The following is a 19,826-nucleotide window of genomic DNA, read 5'->3' as shown; positions in this document are numbered from 1 at the left end:
ACGGGTATGGGCTACACTTCGCTCTCTCCAAGGTTGCCATCGGCAGTCCGCCCTCCCAGGCCTTCACCTCCCAGATGGCATTTGTACGGACCCATTAGTTCTCGCAGAACATCTTGCGACCCATTTTGCAGTGGCATCAGCGTCAGCCTCCTATCCAGTTGCTTTCCTTCATCAAAAACTGCAGGCTGAAGCTCTCACCTTATGTTTCACCACTTGTGAGTCAGAATCTTACAACGAACCTTTTACTGAATGGGAATTTCTTTCTGCTCTGTCTTCTTCTCATGATATGGCCCCTGGCCCAGATTCCATTCATAACCAACTGCTTCAACATCTCAGTGCTCCACAACGGCAACATCTTCTTCGGGTGTTTAACCGTATCTGGCTCCAGGGTGACTTCCCTTCTCAGTGGAGGGATAGCATTGTGGTTCCTGTCCTTAAGCCTGGCAAGAACCCCCTATCTGTTGACAGCTATCGGCCAATTAGTTTGACCAATGTTGTTTGTAAGTTACTTGAACGGATGGTAGCCCGTCGGCTCACTTGGGTCCTCGAATCTCGGGATCTATTGTCCCCTTACCAGTGTGGCTTTCGAGAGGGACGATCTCCAATCGATCATTTACTTCGCTTGGAATCCGCAGTTCGGCAGGCTTTTTCCCAGCGCTGCCATTTGGTTGCAGTGTTTTTTGACCTTCGCAAGGCCTATGACACGGCCTGGCGCCATCACATCTTACTAACCCTTCATCAGTGGGGTCTTCGGGGCCCACTCCCGATTTTTATCCGCCAGTTCCTGATCCATCGGTCATTCAGAGTTCGAGTTGGTACTGCTTTTAGTTCTCCACGGACCCAGGAGACGGGCATCCCACAGGGTTCTGTCTTGAGTGTCCTTCTTTTCCTCATTGCTATCGATGGACTTGTGGCCTCTGTCGGTCCCTTGGTCGCCCCTGCCCTGTATGTGGATGATTTCTGCATTTGGGTTAGTTCCTCCTCGATGCCATCTGCAGAACGGCAGCTCCAGGTGGCTATACGGCGTGCCTCTGCATGGACCCTCTCACACGGGTTTCAATTCTCTCCTTTAAAATCGCGGGTGGTCCACTTCTGTCGCCGTACTACAGTCCACCCTGATCCAGAGCTCTATCTCGCTGCACAAAGATTGCCTGTGGTTCCACAGTTTTGTTTCCTGGGTCTTCTTTTCGACAACAAGCTCACTTGGCTGCCCCATATCAGACTCCTGAAGGTAGGATGTTTCCGTAAACTCAATGTCCTTCGCTTCCTTGCCCACTCCTCTTGGGGTGCGGACCATTCCCTCCTCCTCCTCCGTCTTTATCGTGCTCTAGTTCTGTCACGTTTGGACTATGGTTGTCAAGTTTATGGTTCAGCTGCTCCTTCCATGCTGCACGTGCTGGATCCAGTCCACCATCGTGGTATCCGTTTGGCCACCGGTGCCTTCCCTACTAGCCCTGTTGATAGTCTCCTGGTTGAAGCTGGGATCCCCCCCCCCCCCCCCCCCCTTTCTGTTCGGCGGTCCCAGCTTCGGGTGTCTTATGCCCTCACTATCCGTTCTTCTCCCACTCATCCTTCCTATTCTATCCTGTTCCCAGATCATGGACGTCGCCCACCCGACTCCCGCCCTCGGGCGGGTTTACTGGTTGGGCTGCGCCTTGCGTCTCTTTACCGTGATTTTCAGCTTCCTTCTTTGTCCTGTCTTCCTCGCTCCCTCCCCTCCACCCCTCCTTGGTTAGTTCCTCAGCCTCGAATTCGGATGGACCTCCGCCGCGGTCCGATAGATTCCATCCCCCCGGTGGTATTCCGTTCCTTTTATGGGAGTTTTGGGATGCTGTTGTTTTTTACACAGATGGCTCTAAATCTGCTGATCATGTTGGGTATGCCTTCACGTCCTTTGTTGGAACGGAAAATCATCTGCTGCCACCTACATGTGGGGTGTTTACTGCGGAATTGATGGCAATTTCCCAGGCCCTTACCTTTATTAAACAATCCCAACACAACCGCGTTTTGTTATGTACGGACTCGATGAGTGGCCTTCTTGCTATTGACCGGTGTTTTTTGCGCCATCCCTTGGTCTCTGCCATCCATGACCATCTCGCTGATCTTCACTGTGCTGCTTGTTCCATTGACTTCCTATGGGTCCCGGGCCATGTGGGTATCCCGGGTAATGAGCTCGCTGATCGTTTGGCTGGGGGAGCAGTTACTTACCCCCGTTTTCTGTAATCCCTCCCGCAGCGGATTTACGGCTTCACATCAAATCCCACTTCGCACAGTCATGGGCCAATTCTTGGGAGGCTACTCCCCTGTCTAATAAACTTCGTGCAATTAAGGTGACACCAGGCCCGTGGCGTTCTTCCTTTCGCCTCTCCCGCAGGGACTCGACTACACTGTGTCGTCTCCGCATTGGCCATACCAGGCTGACCCATGGTTTTCTTTTGCGTGATGAGCCACCCCCACTTTGTGGTTGTGGAGCCTTCCAGTCAGTAGCCCTTATTTTGGTTGACTGCTTCCTTTTGGATCTGCGTGCTAAGTACAGATTCCCCCACACTTTATCTTTGATGTTGGCTGACGATTCCCGGATGGTCTCTCTGGTTCTCGGTTTCCTCCGGGAAAGTGGTTTTTATTCTCAGTTTTAAGGTTTTTAATCTCTCTCTGGTGTTGGGGCAGGGCGGTGAGTGTTTGGGTGTCTCCCACTGTAGGCAGTGTTCAGAGATTCCAGATTCACCCCCCTGACCGGAATCCTCTTTTCTTCCCCTTTTACTCTGTTTTTACCCCTTCTTTTTAAGGCTTGGTTAGTCTTTCTATTCCCATACGTACTTTCTGCATTATAGCAGTTGTACCTTTTAGGTCACAGGTGGTCTTGCCTATGCTGCTTCAACATAGTGTTGGGTTTGTTCTCTTGTCGACTTCCCTCATTTGTTTTTACTAATGACAACGTGACTGCCTTTTTACGTTTTTCCCTTTTTCCGTTTTATTGTTCTGACTCTTCTGAGATGTCCCATTAGCAGAATGAAGTCTATCTGAAACAAGGGACTGATGACCTTGCTGTTTGGTCTCTTTAACCTCAAACAACCAACCAACATTGTCAAAAGCTTTCTCTAAGTCTACAAATACTAGAAATGTAGGTTTGCCTTTCCTTAATCTTTCTTCTAAGATAAGTCGTAAGGTCAGTATTGCCTCACGTGTTCCAATATTTCTACGGAATACAAACTGATCTTCCCCGAGGTCGGCTTCTACTAGTTTTTCCATTCGTCTGTAAAGAATTCGCGTTAGTATTTTGCAGCCGTGACTTATTAAACTGTTAATTCGGTAATTTTCACATCTGTCAACACCTTCTTCCTTTGTGATTGGAATTATTATATTCTTCTTGAAGTCTGGGGGTTTCGCCTGTCTCATACACCTTGCTCACCAGATGGTAGAGTTTTGTCAGGACTGGCTCTCCCAAGGCCGTCAGTAGTTCTAATGGAATGTTGTCTACTCCTGGGGCCTTTTCGACTCAGGTCTTTCAGTGCTCTGTCAAACTCTTCACGCAGTATCGTATGTCCCATTTCATCTTCATCTACATCCTCTTCCATTTCAATAATATTGTCCTCAAGTACATCGCCCTTGTATAGGCCCTCTATATACTCCTTCCACCTTTCTGCTTTCCCTTCTTTGCTTAAGACTGGTTTTCCATTTGAGCTCTTGATATTCATACGGGTGGTTCTCTTTTCTCCAAAGGTCTCTTTAATTTTCCTGTAGGCAGCATCTATCTTACCCCTACTGATATATGCCTCTACATCCTTACATTTGTCCTCTAGCCATTTCTGCTCAGCCATTTTGAACTTCCGGACGTTCTCATTTTTGAGACATCTGTATTCCTTTTCACCTCTTTCATTTACTGCATTTTTATATTTTCTACTTTCATCAATTAAATTCAATATTTCTTCTGTTACCCAAGAATTTCTACTAGCCCTCATCTTTCTATCTACGTGATCCTCTGCTGCCTTCACTACTTCATCCCTCAGAGCTACCCATTCTTCTTCTACTGTATTTCTTTCCCCCATTCCTGTCAATTGTTCACTTATGCTCTCCCTGAAACTCTGTACAACCTCTGGTTCTTTCAGTTTATCCAGGTCCCATCTCCTTAAATTCCCACCTTTTTGCAGTTTCTTCAGTTTTAATCTATAGTTCATAACCAATAGATTGAGGTCAGTGTCCACATCTGCTCCTGGAAATGTCTTACAATTTAAAACCGGTTCCTAAATCTCTGTCTTACCATTATATAATCTCCTTCCAGTGTCTCCAGGCCTCTTCCACATATACAGGCTTCTTTCATGATTCGTAAACCAAGTGTTAACTATGATTAAGTTATGCTCTGTGCAAAATTCTACCAGGTGGCTTCCTCTTTCATTCCTTACCCCCAGTCTATATACACCTTCTCCTTTTCCTTCTCTTCCTTTCCCTACTATTGAATTCCAGTCCCCCATGACTATTAAATTTTCATATACCTTAACTAACTGAATAATTTCTTTTATTGCATCATACATTTGTTCAATCTCTTCATCATCGGTGGTGCTAGTTGGCGCACAAACTTGAACTACTGTGGTAGATGTGAGCTTCACATTTATCTTGACTGCAATTGTTGGTTCACTATGCTGTTCATAATAGCTTATCTGTGTTCCTATTTCTTTATTCATTACTAAACCTACTCTTGCATTGCCCATATTTCCCACTATATCTAACTTTAACCTATCCACTTCTCTTTTTAAATTTTCTAATTTAACTGTCCGATTAAGGGATTTGACATTCCACGCTCCAACGCCAATTTTGTTTCTCCTGGTAAGGATGTCCTCGTGAGTAGTCCTTGCCAGTAAATCCGAATGGGGGACTATTTTATGTCCAAAATATTTGACCCAAGAGGACACCACAATTATGTAACCGTGCAAGCTGCATGCCCTTGGGAAAAATTACTGCTGTAGTTTCCCCTTGCTTTCAGCCGTTAGCAGTACCAGGACAGAAAGACTGTTTTGGTTGATGTTACAAGCCCAGATCAGTCAATCATCCAGACTGTTGCCCCAGCAACTACTGAAGAGGCTGCTGTCCCTCTTCAGGAACCACACGTTTGTCTGGCCTCTCAACAGATACCCCTCCATTACGGTTCCACCCACAGTGCGGCTATCTATAATGCTGAGGCAGGCAAGCCTCCCCACGATTGGCAAGGTTCATGGGCGGGAGGGGTGGGGTGGGGGGGTGTTGGTTGTGTAAGGTGTAGAAAACTAATCTGTGATGGGTTCTGATTTTTTGCACCATCGCCTCGATTACGACATGCTGGCCTTTGAGTGTTAGGTTCTCCGATTCTCGTGTTACGGTTCTTCAGGGAGAAGTGGTCTTCGTTCTCTGGCATTCGGACTGGTTTGACAACACTGGAAATGTGTGTCTCCTCTAAATACTGTGTCGCTTGACTGTGGACTTTGCCATACACTTCCACTGTTTCAGCACAGATTGCTGCAGCATTGTTACCCTTCGTTGACATCACTAGTGGCGCACTGTGCTACTATTGCTATGTTTACATGCGGTACATCTTCCACTGTATAAAAAGCCACTCCGTCCATATTAGCTGAATTTTTTTTTTTAAATGAAATGAAACCTGACAGCCCAAGCACGTTTCAAAACTGGTTGCACTTATAACAGGAGCAAAAATTGATTGCGGATTGGAAAACTGGCAATAAGAAGCAGCTATGAAGTCTTTCGCGGCGGAGTCCTAGCACGAGCTTTCGATGACTACCTCTGTTCATCTTTGTCAGGGGTAAAACTGACTGTCATGGACCAGTGAGGCTTCCACTTTTATAAGCAGTGGACAGCTTCTAATTGGCCGGATGACGTCACTGTGAAAACGGTGCGTACGGGGGTGGCGGCCTTTGTGTCCACAGATTTTGTTTGTGCGCTTTATCCAGCATTTCTTGCAGTGCCATCCATCGTAACAGGTGGAGAACTGCGAGGGATGTAAGAAGCCTCCCTCTGTGCTCTTTCTTTATCAACTGTGCGCTTTCGTGCATTGCTGAGTGCTTATCCGGAGTTCCTGTTGAAATTATTTTCACACAGTCTAATTTCAACTGCTTCCCTGATGACATAGTCCCAACAGTTTGAAGCGTGAACAAGTATCTTGCTTCACCAAATAGAACCTTATGTTTATTTAACAAACTGTGCTCAGCCACTGCTGGTTTTTTACAGATACCTGTATTTCAGATGATGCTGGTGTTCCACATGGCGATAGGCAACAGTTCTTATAGACTGGCCCACATAATTTTTGCCACACTCGCAAGGAATGCTGTAAATTCCCCATACTCTCAGGCCGAGATTATCTTTCACAGGTTGCAACGTTTCCTTAATCTTCCTGGGTGGTCGGAAGACTGGTCTGATTCCCTGCCGGCTCAGGACTCCACCGATCTTGCCGGTCGTTGCACCACAGAATGGTAGCCACGCGTTGTGTTGGTCCTCTTGATCTGTTTGAACAGCATCCTTCCTAGGTTTCTTCGCAAGAGTAGATCTGATGTCACGAGCAGAATATCCATTTTTTCTGAATACCGTCGTCAGGTGGTTAAACTCGGAGCCGAGATAATACTTGTATGAAATAGTCCTTGCTCTGTGTACCAAGGTATTTAGCATAGCTCTCTTCTGAACTGGGTGGTGAAAACCATGTGCGTTTAGATATAAATCTGTATGCGTTGGTGATACCAGATCTACTCTGGCGAAGAAACCTAGGTAGGACGCTGTTCGAACAGATCGAGAGGACCGACACATCTCGCGGCTACCATTCTGCGTTGCAGCGACCGCCAAGATCGATGGAGTCCTGAGCCGGCAGGGAATCACACCAGTCTTCCGGCCACCCAGGAAGATTAAAGAAACGTTGCAACCCATGAAAGATAATCTCGGCCAGAGAGTACTGGGAATTTACAGCATTCCTTGCGAGTGTGGCAAAAATTATGTGGGCCAGTCTATAAGAACTGTTGCCGATCGCTGTGTGGAACATCAGCGTCACCTGAAATACAGGTATCTAGAAAAAACCAGTGGTGGCTGAGCACAGCTTTTTAAATAAACATAAGATTCTATTCGATGAAACGAAAATACTTGCTCACGCTTCAAACTATTGGGACTCTGATCAGGAAAGCAGTTGAAATTAAACTGTTGTTGTGGTCTTCAGTCCTGAGACTGATATGATGCAGCTCTCCACGCTACTCTATCCTGTGCAAGCTTATTCGTCTCCCAGTACCTACTGCAACCTACATCCTTCTGAATCTGTTTAGTGTATTCATCTCTTGGTCTCCCTCTACGATTTTTGCCCTCCACACTGCCCTCCAATACTAAATTGGTGATCCCTTGATGCCTCAGAACATGTCCTACTAACTGATTCCTTCTTCTAGTCAAGTTGTGCCACAAACTCCTCTTCTCCCCAATCCTATTCAATACCTCCTCATTAGTTATGTGATCTACCCATCTAATCTTCAGCATTCTTCTGTAGCACCACATTTCAAAGGCTTCTAATCTCTTCTTGTCCAAACTATTTATCGTCCATGTTTCACTTCCAGACATGGCTACACTCCATACAAATACTTTCAGAAATGACTTCCTGACGATGTGAAAATAATTTCAACAGAGACTGCGGATATGCACTCACCAATGCAGGGAAGGGTGCAGTTGATAAAGAAAGAGCGCAGACGGAGACTTCTTACACTCCTTGCAGTTCTCTGCCTGTTGCGATGGATGGGGCTGCAAGCAACACGGGATAAAGCGCGCAAACAAAATCTCTGGACATAGAGGCCGCCACCTCCGTACACGTCGTTTTCACCGTGACGTCATCCAGCCGATAAGAAGCCGTCCACTGCTTATAAAAGCGGAAGCCTCACCGGTCCACGACAGTTTTACCCCTGATGAAGATGACGGTGGTAGTCATCGAAAGCTCGGGATTTTATCCAAATTTGACGTGGCAAGTAAACCAAGAACTTTTTATGCAATTAGAAGCGGATTTCCAGAATTGATTTTAAAGTGTTTACATGACCAACCAAAAGCAGTATTGGGAAATTGGCTTATGAAATCCAGTTTTGGGAGTCCCAAGTAAATGGGGTGTGTGATGCAGGGATTTTTAGGCTGCAGACATTATCCTGCAAACAAACAAAAAATTAATTATATATTTTTTATTTTTTTGAGATGATGATCAAAAGTTGACTGCGAGGCGTGTTTTTTAAGTAAGTACCATTTTGCCACACTGTGGCCACAGCACTGCGGTCGCTGTTCTGTGCATGCGCGCTGGGAACGTACATCTGTCGTCCATGCACTGACGCCGTTACGATGTGATTCTTCCTTGTTTACGTTGTGTACTGAGTGTTCAAGATGCCTCCGACAATTGTGAGTCCTGCCGACTCTTGAGTACGGGCTGTTGTAAGATTTCTTAGTGCTAAAGGCCTAATTGTGATCGATATTTGTCGTGAGATCTGTGCAGTTTACGGGGAAAATATTATGAGTGATGGAATGGTAAGAAAGAGGGTGAGAGCATTTAAAGATGGCCGCACAAATGTGCATGATGAACAGCAGAGTGGGCGTCCTTCGGTCATTAATGACAGTTTGGTGCAGCAAGTGGACAATAAATTGAGAGAAAACAGACCCTTTACAATTTCCTCCTTGCGGGATGACTTCCCTAACGTTACTCGTAGTGTTTTGTATGGCATTGTGTCCGAGCACTTGAATTACCGAAAATTGTGCGCTTGTTGGGTACCAAAAATGTTGACGGATGTGCACAAAATCAAACATTAGACAGTTCATTGACTTTCCTTGAGCGGTACCACGACGCCGGTGATGATTTCTTAAGCCAAATTGCTACAAGTGATGAAACACGGGTGGCCTACGTCACACCAAAATCGAAGCAACAGTCCGTGGAATGGCGGCATTCAGATTCCCCCAGAAAAGTGAATTTTAAGCAAACAATTTCTGCCCGGAAAATCATGTGCACAGTTTTTTGGGACAGAAAAGGAGTATTGTTTGTGGAATTTCTGCCTCATAATGAGACAATCAATGAAGCGGCTTACTGTAAGACATTGCACAATCTGCACCGTTCAATTCAGAACAAGACGTGGCAAGTTGAGCAAGGGCATCGTTTTGCTGCAAGACAATGCCCGTCTGCATGTGGCAAATCAGACCAAAGATCTCATCTCATCACATCTTTTCGATGTGAAACTCCAGATCATCCTCTGTACAGCCCCGATCTTGTGCCAAGTGACTACCATCTACTACTGCACTTGAAGAAACATCAGGGTGGTCAGCGTCTTGAAGACGATGGCAAAGTCAAAACAGTGGTGATGCAGTGGTTAACAAGTCAGGCAACAGACTTCTGTGAGGAGGGTATTCAAAAACTGGTACAACGTTAAGTGCCTCAATATTCACGGAGATTATGTAGAAAAACAAAGATGAGGTGACTTACCGAACAAAAGCGCTGGCAGGTCGATAGATACACAAACAAACACAAACATACACACAAAATTCAAGCTTCCGCAACAAACTGTTGCCTCATCAGTTTGTTGCGGAAGCTTGAATTTTGTGTGTATGTTTGTGTTTGGTTGTGTATCTATCGACCTGCCAGCGCTTTTGTTCGGTAAGTCACCTCATCTTTGTTTTTATATATAATTTTTCCTACGTGGAATGTTTCCTTCCATTATATTGAGATTATGTAGAAAAGTAGATTAAGGAACAGGCTTTTGTGTAAAAATAAAATTATTGAGATATCTTAGCACATTTTTTTTAACTTCAAAATGGTACTTACTTAAAAAACACTCCTCGTATATATTGTACTTTGTTTAACTTACATTCTCAAATTTGCATGGCATATGCACAAATAACAATAAGCCTTACAGCATGGGGTGTATACACCCTAGGACAACCAGGAAATCTGTGAAAAACACAGAAATTTTTTCATTCAGGGAAAAACCTAGGAATTTTTTTAGAATTCTGGAATTTTTTTTAATATAACTTGTAATTGATACTCTAACAAGATATATCACTTCAGCCCACTACTGCATAATAATACTGCAGCAATAAAACATAAATGAAAGTATAACACCAAAATAAAACTTTAGTTGGAAAGAAAATGTGCCATTTACAACAACAATGCTTGTGAGTAATATGAATCTGCTGCATTTGATTTAAGCTGTGCTCTTAGGATCCTGCCTAATGACACCCTCACAAAAAAAGAAAAGAAAAAAAAAGAAAAATTGATGACCAATATTATATGTGGAAGCTTAGCTTTTCTTGTAGCTGTACTGTACATATATCAATTTAAACCTTTAACTTTTCCTATTTGTGTGTTCTGGCTACTATTTAACAGTGATGTTGCTATTGGCTGACTACATCACATACTCTATGCTCTGAATATCTGCTGTCATTGGCTGGCAAGACCATGTGACTCGAGCTACGATTGGCTGAAAAAAGCATATTGTCGTCATGATGTCAGTGCGTCAGAAGCTATTGTGCTGTATTTGGTGGAATTGGTATTCAGACTTTCACGATATGAAAGTATGCATTGTACATATTGCTGTGTAACAGAGGTCTTGTTCTTTTTTGCTGGATTATTTCGTAAATTGCTGGGAAGTTCCATACTGGTGTATAAAACCTTTACACGGTGTAAGTAAGTTAAGAACGCTGTCGAATATCCAGAAGGAAGGGTGTGCCACAATTTTATTATCTACAGGTGTCTTTCTTGTAAACTTCGGTCTGAGACTGGTTTGATGCAGCTCTTTACATTATTTTATCCCGTAGAAGCCTCTCCATCGCTGTATAACTACTGCAACCTACATCCTTTTGAATCTGCTTGTTGTATTCATCTCCATCTCTTGATCTCTTGGTCCGACTCCCCCCCCCCCCCCCCCCCCCTCCACACACACACACACACACACACACACACACACACACACACACACACACTTTCCTCCAATACCAGGCTGGTGATCCCTTCATGTCTCAGAATGTGTTGTAACAATTGATCCCTTCTTTTAGTCAAGTTGTGCCACAAATTTATTTTCTCCCCAATTGTACTTGATACCTCCTCATTGGTTACGTGATCTACCCATCTAATCCTCAGCATTCTTCTGTAGCACCAAATTTGAAAAGCTTCTATTCTCTTTTTGTCTGAGCTGTTTATCATCCAATTTTCACTTCCATACAAGGCTATACTCCAGAAAATTGTGAGAGTGTGCAGGCGCGCATGCACTCGCACGTGTCTTTTCTGTCGGACATGTCCAACAGAACAGACACATACACTGTTGTTTAATACAGCAGCTGTAAATGTCAAATTTCGAAGGAGATGCAGACTCCAGCTGTGATCAGGCATCAAAATAATTTGATGGTGAAAGTTGAAAATTTGTGCCAAACAGGGCTTTGAACCAGAATCTTCTGCTTAACATGAGTGGTTGCCTTAACTGACTCAGCCGTATGGACACATTTTCTGTCCTAACCGAGTTCTCAGCTTGTCGCACACTAGTAGTGTCCACTGAGCATTCGCCAACTTGCTTGCAGTGAGTCCTATATTCTCATGAGAGGCTCAAGCATCAGCACTCAAGTAATCGAGGCAGTCGTGCCTACAGATATACTATATACATGTCCGACTAAATAGACAACACTCATATATGTGACGTCTGCAGGTATTTCACTTGTCTGGTACATCTTGCACCCTAGGTGGAATGATTTTGTCGTGGCTGGTTCTCTCGGGGGTGTCAGCAATTCTGTGGGGATGTTTCCTACTCCAAGGCCTTGCTTTGCTTTAGATCTTTTGCTACTGTTAAATACTTCTCGCAGTATAATGTGTCCCATCTCATCTCTGTCTTTGGCAGTTTCATTTTCTATAATACTGCCTTCTAGTTTGTTTCCCTATAGCCCACCTATATACTCTTTCCGCATTCCAAATTTCCTTTCCTTGGTTAAAGTGGTTTTCTACCTGAGCTCTTGATATTCATACAACTACTTTTCTTTTCTCTAAATGCCTCTGTAATTTTCCTATTGGCAGTATCTGTCTTTCCCCTAATTGTATTTGCTTCTATATCCATACATTCTCTTTTAGACTTTCCTGTTCAGCCATTTTGCACTTCCTGCCTATCTCATTTGTTAAATATTTGTAATACCTCTGGTCTGCTTCATTTTCTGCATTTTTATATTTTCTCGCTTCATCAGTAGAATTCAACTTCTGTGATATCCAAAGATTTTTACTGTGTCACTTCTTTTCACCTATGTGATCTTTTGTTGTGTTCACTATTTTGTCTTCAAAGCAATCACTTTGTCTCCCACTGTATTTCTTTCCCCTATTTTTCAGTCAATCATTGCCTAATGCCACCTCTGAAACTCACAGCAGCATCTATTTTTACAATTTATCCAGCTCCCATCTTCTCAATTTCCTATCTTTTTGCAGTGTCTTCAGTAATCTACAGCTCATAACCAATAAACTGTGATCAGTCTGTATCTGCCCCAGATTAAAATCCGGTTCCAAAATCTCTGTGGTATCATTATGTAATCAGTCTGAAACCTTCCAGTGTCTCCAGGTCTCTTCCACATGTACAAACTTCTTTCATGATTTGTAAACTCAGTCCACATTCACTTCCTATTTTTTCCTTTCCTTCCTCTTCCTGCTACTGAATTCCATCCCCGTCATAGTTAAATTTTCCTCTTCCTTAAGTATCTGAATAATGTCTTTTGTTTCATCATGTTTTTTAATCTCACCATCATCTGTGAAGGTAATTGGCATATAAAGTTTCTCTTCTGTGGTAGTGTTGACTTGGTAGTGTTGACTTAGTGTCTATCTTGACTGTGACAACGCATTGACTATGCTGCTCTTAGTAGCTTATCTGCATTCCTATTTTCTTATTCATCATTAGACCTACTCCTGCACTTTCTCTATTTGATTTTGTATTTATAAACCTGTACTCACCTGGCCAGAAGTACCATTGCTAATTCTACCTAATTCCCACTATACCTAACTTCAAACTATCCAATGCTTGTTCTCACTGTATCCATTTCCCTTTTCATTTTTTTTTTCACCTGCTTGCTCGAGTAAGGGAATTAACATTCCAAACCCTGACACGTAGGTTTCATGACGATGACATCTTCCTGAGTAGTCCCTGCCCAGAGATCCGAATAGATGACTATTTACCTCTGAAATATTTTACTCAAATGGATACCATCATTGTTTAACCTTACAGTAAAGCTGCATGCTCTCAGTAAAAATAATAGCAGTAGTTTCTGCTTTCAGCCGTCCACAGTAAGTAAAAATAATGGCTGCAGTTTCCCCTAGCTTTCAGCCGTTCACAGTAACAACAGAGTAAGGCCATTTTGGTTTATGTTACAAGTCCATATCAATCACTCATCCAGACTGTTGCCCTATGCAACTGCTTCAGGAACCACACATTTGTCTGGCCTCTCAACAGATACCCCACCACTGTGGCTGCACATAAGGTGTAGCTATCTGCATCGTTGAGGCACACAAGCCGTTCCACCATGGTGTGGTCCATGATTCATGGGGGTGGGGGAAAGAACAATATAAAACAATGAAAAAGAGGTTGTGGATCTAAGAACAGCTTGTCATATGTTAGTTTACTGACTGAAATCAAAACCACGGTCCGAAAGATTTCGTGAACTCCTTTCGAGGTGAGTCCTCCATCGTAGGACATGTTATTAATGTTGATATGACAAAATAGTGAAGCAAAATATGTTAATGAGAGAGGAAATCACAGTTGACGAGAGCTTAGGACTAACAGAGAGATTCCTTGTTATTTGAGTGGTTGTAGTTTAGAGCAGTAATATCGGCAGACATATTTAACAAAATTGTTACGGAAACCTCTGAAGCAGTTGTATCTGCCCTGCAAGGATATATTCAGTCATTTAACTTAATTTTTTTTGTTTTTGTTTTGTGAGAATTTATTGACACTGACGTGGATTTTGCAGACATCTTACTAGTCATTGCATTTAGAATGTGGTTAGAAAGAGCCTGAAAAGTTTGTAACGGTGTTGCAGGGTGTGTTGTGCTGAGAAACAATTGTTCAGAAAAAAATTAGATACGGTGCACTGTTCCTGAATTAACTAGCATTGAAGTTAGCCAATCAGGTCGTTACGTGCACAAATTCAAGTGAGTAGCCAGAGATGGTATCACCAAACATGTTCTTTGTTTGGTTTCCCGAGACCAAACAAGAGAGCGATACAAAAATTGGACATAGGATGGTACTAAGGATCAAACCCAAGCCAAAGACGGACCAGTCTCGTGCGCTATCATATATGCTATGAGAGCAACAGACGCTCATTGTATCTGGAGGGCTGTATGAATTTGCACACACAACAGCCTGATTGGCTAACTTCAATGGTAATAAACTCAGAAATGGCACAGTGTATCATATTTCTTTCTTAATAGTTACTTCTCTGCACAATGTACCCTAAACACCCTGACAAGCTTGTCAGACTGTTTCTAACACCTTGTATGTGACGTGTAATTTGACAAGCAAATATTATGGTTTCAAATTAATAAAGAAGCAATATCATGGTGAATCCTCTGTAGACTGTCCTGAAGTGGCAAATTCAATGAGTACCCATGCAGTGGCCAATTAAAACTGTTTTGTGTTCAAAGACTACTTTAAAAACAATCTGTGGTACAATATGTTCAAATATGGACTGGAAACATAAACAGTGTACACCAATGCTATATGGCTGTTTCATGAAGCTCTGTCACTATCTGTATGGCGAATATTGTCAAAACATCAATACTTGACCTCACATGCCAATTACATATTGATAATACTATGATTATTTTTGGGGCCAACATACTGCATGTCAATATGTCTGGTATTGACTGAACACAGCGTGTGCCAGTTCCATTAGGACTGTAGCTTGAAAACGAAAAGCCATGGATTATGTACACAAAATCACTTTGTTTATTCAAAATAATCTCCCCTGAATCAGCACACAGCTCTGAAATTGTTTTAAATGTTTTGAAATAGTCACTGTAGTCCTTGTTTGAAATTGCACGTAGTACTGTGGTAAGGTGACCCTGAATGTCCTTAATTCTGTCCTAATTGTTTCCTTTTCATTGCCAACTTCAGATTTTGGAAACAAACAGAAGTCAGCTGGGGCCAAATCCAGTGGATACATTGGGAGATCCAGGACTGTGATCTGTTTGCTGGCCAAAAACTCATGTACAGCCCCCACTTCGTGGGATGGGTCATTGGTGTGGAAGAGAGAGCTTACAAAGTGTAAGAGGGTCGTATTGCAAAAAATACATCATCTCATCACCAGTTGCAATCTATTTCATAAAATCTGTATCACTTTGGGGTGCCTGCAACAGATCTTTGCAGTGTCAGATTGTGCTACATTTTTCATCACCTGAAAGTGAGTGTGGCACAGACTGTCCTCTTGCCAAATCCTTGGTCAAAATGGCGCACGATAGTTTTCGGTATTTCTGACAGTTCCTCTGTGAGTAGTGCAGAAAAGATCTATCAGATGCAGTAGTTTCAGAAATTTTTTGCACATTTTTGTCCACACCACTTTGATGCTCGTGGTGCAACTTTGTCATCCCTGCCATCAGAAAATTGAGTAAATCGCTGAAAAATGCTGGAATGATTTAAACGATCACTACCGTACACACTTTTTGTTTCACTGGCTGGTGTGCCCAACTTGATGTTGCTTTGCTGCTCCAGCACCATTTTCCGATGAGTGTCACACGTGTACCGTTACGTGCACAGCCAGGATGCGTGTTGCTCTGCTTTGACCTACAACACGGCTGTTGTCGAAACTTCGACGATTGTAATGCCGCAACCTGCCACAAAATAGCATTGCAGTTTGGAATTTCACACGAGCAGTCCCCAAAGAATTGGGACACACAGTATGCCAATGTATGTCCTCATATGGTCAAATATATTGATGATTTGGCAATATTATGGAATGTGTGAAGACCCTTTTAGTATAGTGTACAGATCAAGTTTTTACAATTTAATGATGTACTGGGTGTTTCAAAATGAATATTATGGTTTTAAGGCTTTGCAGCATTTATTACATTCAGTTTACAATCACAAGTAATACATCAAATGAAAAGATAAATCAGACAGTTCTGTTTGCATCCTTGTGCACATGTGCATCCACCGTTTCCTACGATTTGTTAGAAAGCACTAGTAGCAAAGGGGATGACGAGCGAATGGAAAGCTTTTTATGTTTTACTTGTTTGCAAGCACCAAATCTGTTGTTACAATACAGTGTGCATTCTGTTTTAAGTTCCACTGTAATCCTCTAAGTGACAGGTGATGTCATCAATTTGCATATGGAGAGTATGGGATAATCGAGAGTCACTGAAGAACATGTTGAACAGGTGAGGGTCTTCCACGTGTAGCCCGAGATCACTTTGGAAGTTAATTATGGACTAGCAGTTCCAGTGACACCTGTGTGGAGAGTTTTAAGGAGACACTTAAAACTGTGTCCTTATCGTTTGCAGTTATAGGCTCTAAAGCTTACAGACTATGCTTTATGTGCCAACTTAGCAAAGAAAAAAGAAAGAGGGAGGGGGGTGTCTGCATGGCAATGAAGATTTTCTGGATCATGAAATGTACAGTGATGAACTGACATTTCGTCTCGGTGGAAATGTGATCACACACAGTGTGAGCATCTGAGAGCCAACAAATCCCCCACAAGATGGTACACCTGCAACGAGATTCTCCAAAACTGAATATATATATATATATATATATATATATATATATATATATATATATATATATATATATATATATATATATATATATTTTTTTTTTTTTGCAGTATCCCAGCAGGAAGTTCATGGGCCTTTCTTTGTCGTTGAAGCAACTGGAACTGGAGTTTCTTACCTTTATGCTCTAGAACTGTTGCTCTCTTCTTAATTGGAAGAAGCTGAACTACACCACTTTAGTTGGAAGCAAGGTGGTGTGCCGTCTCACCGGCACAACTCAGTACGTGATCGATTAAATGACATTGTACACTCCAGGATTTGCGGCAAGGGGCTGGATGACAGAGCTCATTTCCACGACCTCCCCATTCGCCCGAGCTGACATCGTGTGATTTTTACCTTCGGGAGTTCACAGAGGATCAAGTGCGTGTGCCTCCGCTACCATCCCGTTGACTTGTCTTAAGAAATATGATTAAAGCAGTTGTTGCAACGATTACTTCAGACGCACCAATTGAGGTTTGGGAAGAGTTCGCATGTTGACTCTGTGTGCGGTGTGGCGAGTGGTGCAGACATTGAACATGTGTAAGAAATATTGTTTGAGTGGCTCTTTCATTTGACATATTATTTATGATTGTAAATCGAATGCAATAAATGCTACAAAGCCTTAAGAACGCAGTTTTCATTTTGCACATTCGGTATTTGTCGACTCGTTCCACATCCTCGGAGGTTCCCCCCCTCGGTGGGACCTACGGGGTTCTGTGAACGAACGGTATGTGTGTGTGTGTGTGTGTGTGTAGGAATGAACGTGCACTGAGACATAACTTGCACCTGCCCTCAGACTGTGGAGGACTTCATCCTTCTGGTAGGGACGTTCGTCGCATTCGTGGCGTTCATCCTGTGGTGCTGCTTCCCGGTGGTGCCGAAGGAGGGCAACGGAGGAGGGAGCTCCGGAGCGGACGGCGGCGGCAGCAAGCCGCCGCGGCAGTACGACCCGCGGGCGGGCATCCACGTGCACGGTCACGGGCACGGCGGCTGGTGGGGAGGGCGGCGCGGGCGCAGTGCCGGCGGGCACGCCCTCTCCCCGGTGTTCCGGCGCTACGAGCCACTGCCACTGTCATAATGGGCACTCCCGCCTGACGGGACCTTGTGAGGCAAGTGTCATATTACTTGCGACAGAGTTGTGACTAGGTCGAGCCGTTTGTAACTCGTTGCAAAATCGTACACTGGAAATGATGTCGAGTGTCTCGGAGCGGCTCAGTTTACCGTGTCGGGTGCGATTTGGCACTGGACACCTGATGAAGTGACTTTCCCCCCCATTACTGGCACCAGCGGTTTTTGTGAAGTGAGCACTAGTGCTACTGTTATTGGGGAGAACAAGTTAGTATTTATTGTCTGTATTATGCTGCATTTATTAACGTTTACCGATTTCGCAGTACTTGATGTTTTGTCCTCGGGCACATGTTGCAAAAGTTGATATAGTATGCACTAGCAAAATATATTATTGTTTAATAGTCGCTTGTTATAGCGTTTGCCTCCAAATTAACTGCTGCCACCAGCTTACGTGCATTTTTCGGAGATACATCAGTTTTTTGTACTGTATTTACGAGGAATACTTTCGGTAGCACGGCCGGGACAACTGTTCTGTTTTCACGTCCAGTAGCTGGAAGAAAACCGTATTTGCTTCTTCCAGGAGCTGCGGGCGACAGGTCAAAATGTGTCAGTGATGCAGACTAGGCACACTTTTCTGCTTAGCCAGACACTGGAAAGTATGCCTTTTATCAATGTTATGTGGGTAACACCTTTGTCTAGTGCAATTCATGACTGTAACTTACCAATTAGGAATATTTTTGTTAGCAATACACCCTCTTAGGATGCAGTAATTTATTATTTATTTTTTAAATTTTTATTTTATTTTTTCTCGTGTTCTAGAGATACAATTTTATTTTCTAGGATTACAGATAGATCTTTTTTAAATGTTATAGCTGCTCATTGTACTTGCTAATATTATTGCAAAAATGTAAGAAATTGTAATCTGCAGCTTTTTATTGGTGTGTACCTTTTGCAACTACTATTGGTTCCCAATAGTATTAAGATATAACTAGTCACATGTGACCCTGGTCACTTACAGAAGACTTGCATCCTTTGTAGCAGACTGTTGAAGGAATTGTCAAAATTTTTAGCATGCCTTCAGGGATGTGAAATGATACCCTCTTTCTGTGTGATATTCTTTCTTTTCTTGTATACAAGTTTCTTCTGTGTAGTACTGAGCTACACATTGCCACCTGCGGGAGCAGGTTGTAGACTGAAGATTTTTTGTATGTGGTGCTCCGTGTCTGTGATATATTCCTAGAATTAGCATATTTACCCAACTGTAAGATAACCCTTAGTATAAGATGACTCCCTCCTCCACCTTTCCTTATTTTAAGAGGTCCCTTGAAAAAATTTTTATTTTTAAGAAAATTCTGACTAATCAAAATTACATACTGTTTTATTGATATAAAGTGTCTGCCTAAAAAGTTAATATTATACCTATTTGAAACTTACGCTATATATTAATGTGTAGATTTTGATAATATAAGGAGAAATAAATTTAAAAAAAGAAATGGTTCATTTTTTTAATCTTAACTTCCTTTTTTGGTTACTACCTAAGCGTGTGGTAAGTAAACACCACTCAAGGATTAGGCCCGTTCAGACTGCTGCCTGCAAGGCAGTACAAGAAGCAACCTGTGGCTGTGGCACATTTGGTCAGCATGTTGCCAATTCCTCCAGCTGTTATTGGCTGTGGATGAATACGGATGGTGCTGCTGCTTATTTGAGCAACCCCTCATTTGGCTCCAAGAAGGCTGAGTGGACCCCGTATCAGACCTTCCTAACTCAGAAAAAATGTAAAGATGTACTGGGAAGTGAACCTAGGTCCTCCCGCACCAAGGCAGTGGCAATAACCGTTCAGCTACGGAGGCTGTCATCTTCTGTAGTATCACTGGTATCTTTGTCATTTGTAAGTCTTCTCGCATTTTTTTCATCCCGACACTATCCCATAGTATGTTATCATCTGAGCCATCCACAGTATTGGCTTTTGAATCCTCTCATAATAGATTCACTTGAGACTTCCTCAGGCAGTAAGGTTATACTGACC

General features: G+C 43.0%; 1 protein-coding gene across 1 annotated transcript in view; it reads left to right on the top strand.

Moving 5' to 3' along the window:
* The window catches only part of LOC124720302, a 54,914-nt gene extending 35,399 nt beyond the window's left edge, over positions 1-19,515 (top strand). Inside the window, exon 3 of the mRNA XM_047245611.1 lies at positions 17,529-19,515. Coding sequence (XP_047101567.1) covers positions 17,529-17,810 — 282 coding nt within the window. The 3' untranslated portion in view covers positions 17,811-19,515. The remainder of the gene's footprint in view (positions 1-17,528) is intronic.
* The last annotated feature ends 311 nt before the right edge of the window (positions 19,516-19,826 follow it).

Source organism: Schistocerca piceifrons, chromosome 11 (genome assembly GCF_021461385.2).
Source record: "Schistocerca piceifrons isolate TAMUIC-IGC-003096 chromosome 11, iqSchPice1.1, whole genome shotgun sequence".
Classification (NCBI taxonomy): Eukaryota; Metazoa; Arthropoda; class Insecta; order Orthoptera; family Acrididae; genus Schistocerca; species Schistocerca piceifrons.
This window is presented reverse-complemented; position numbering and strand designations above follow the sequence as displayed.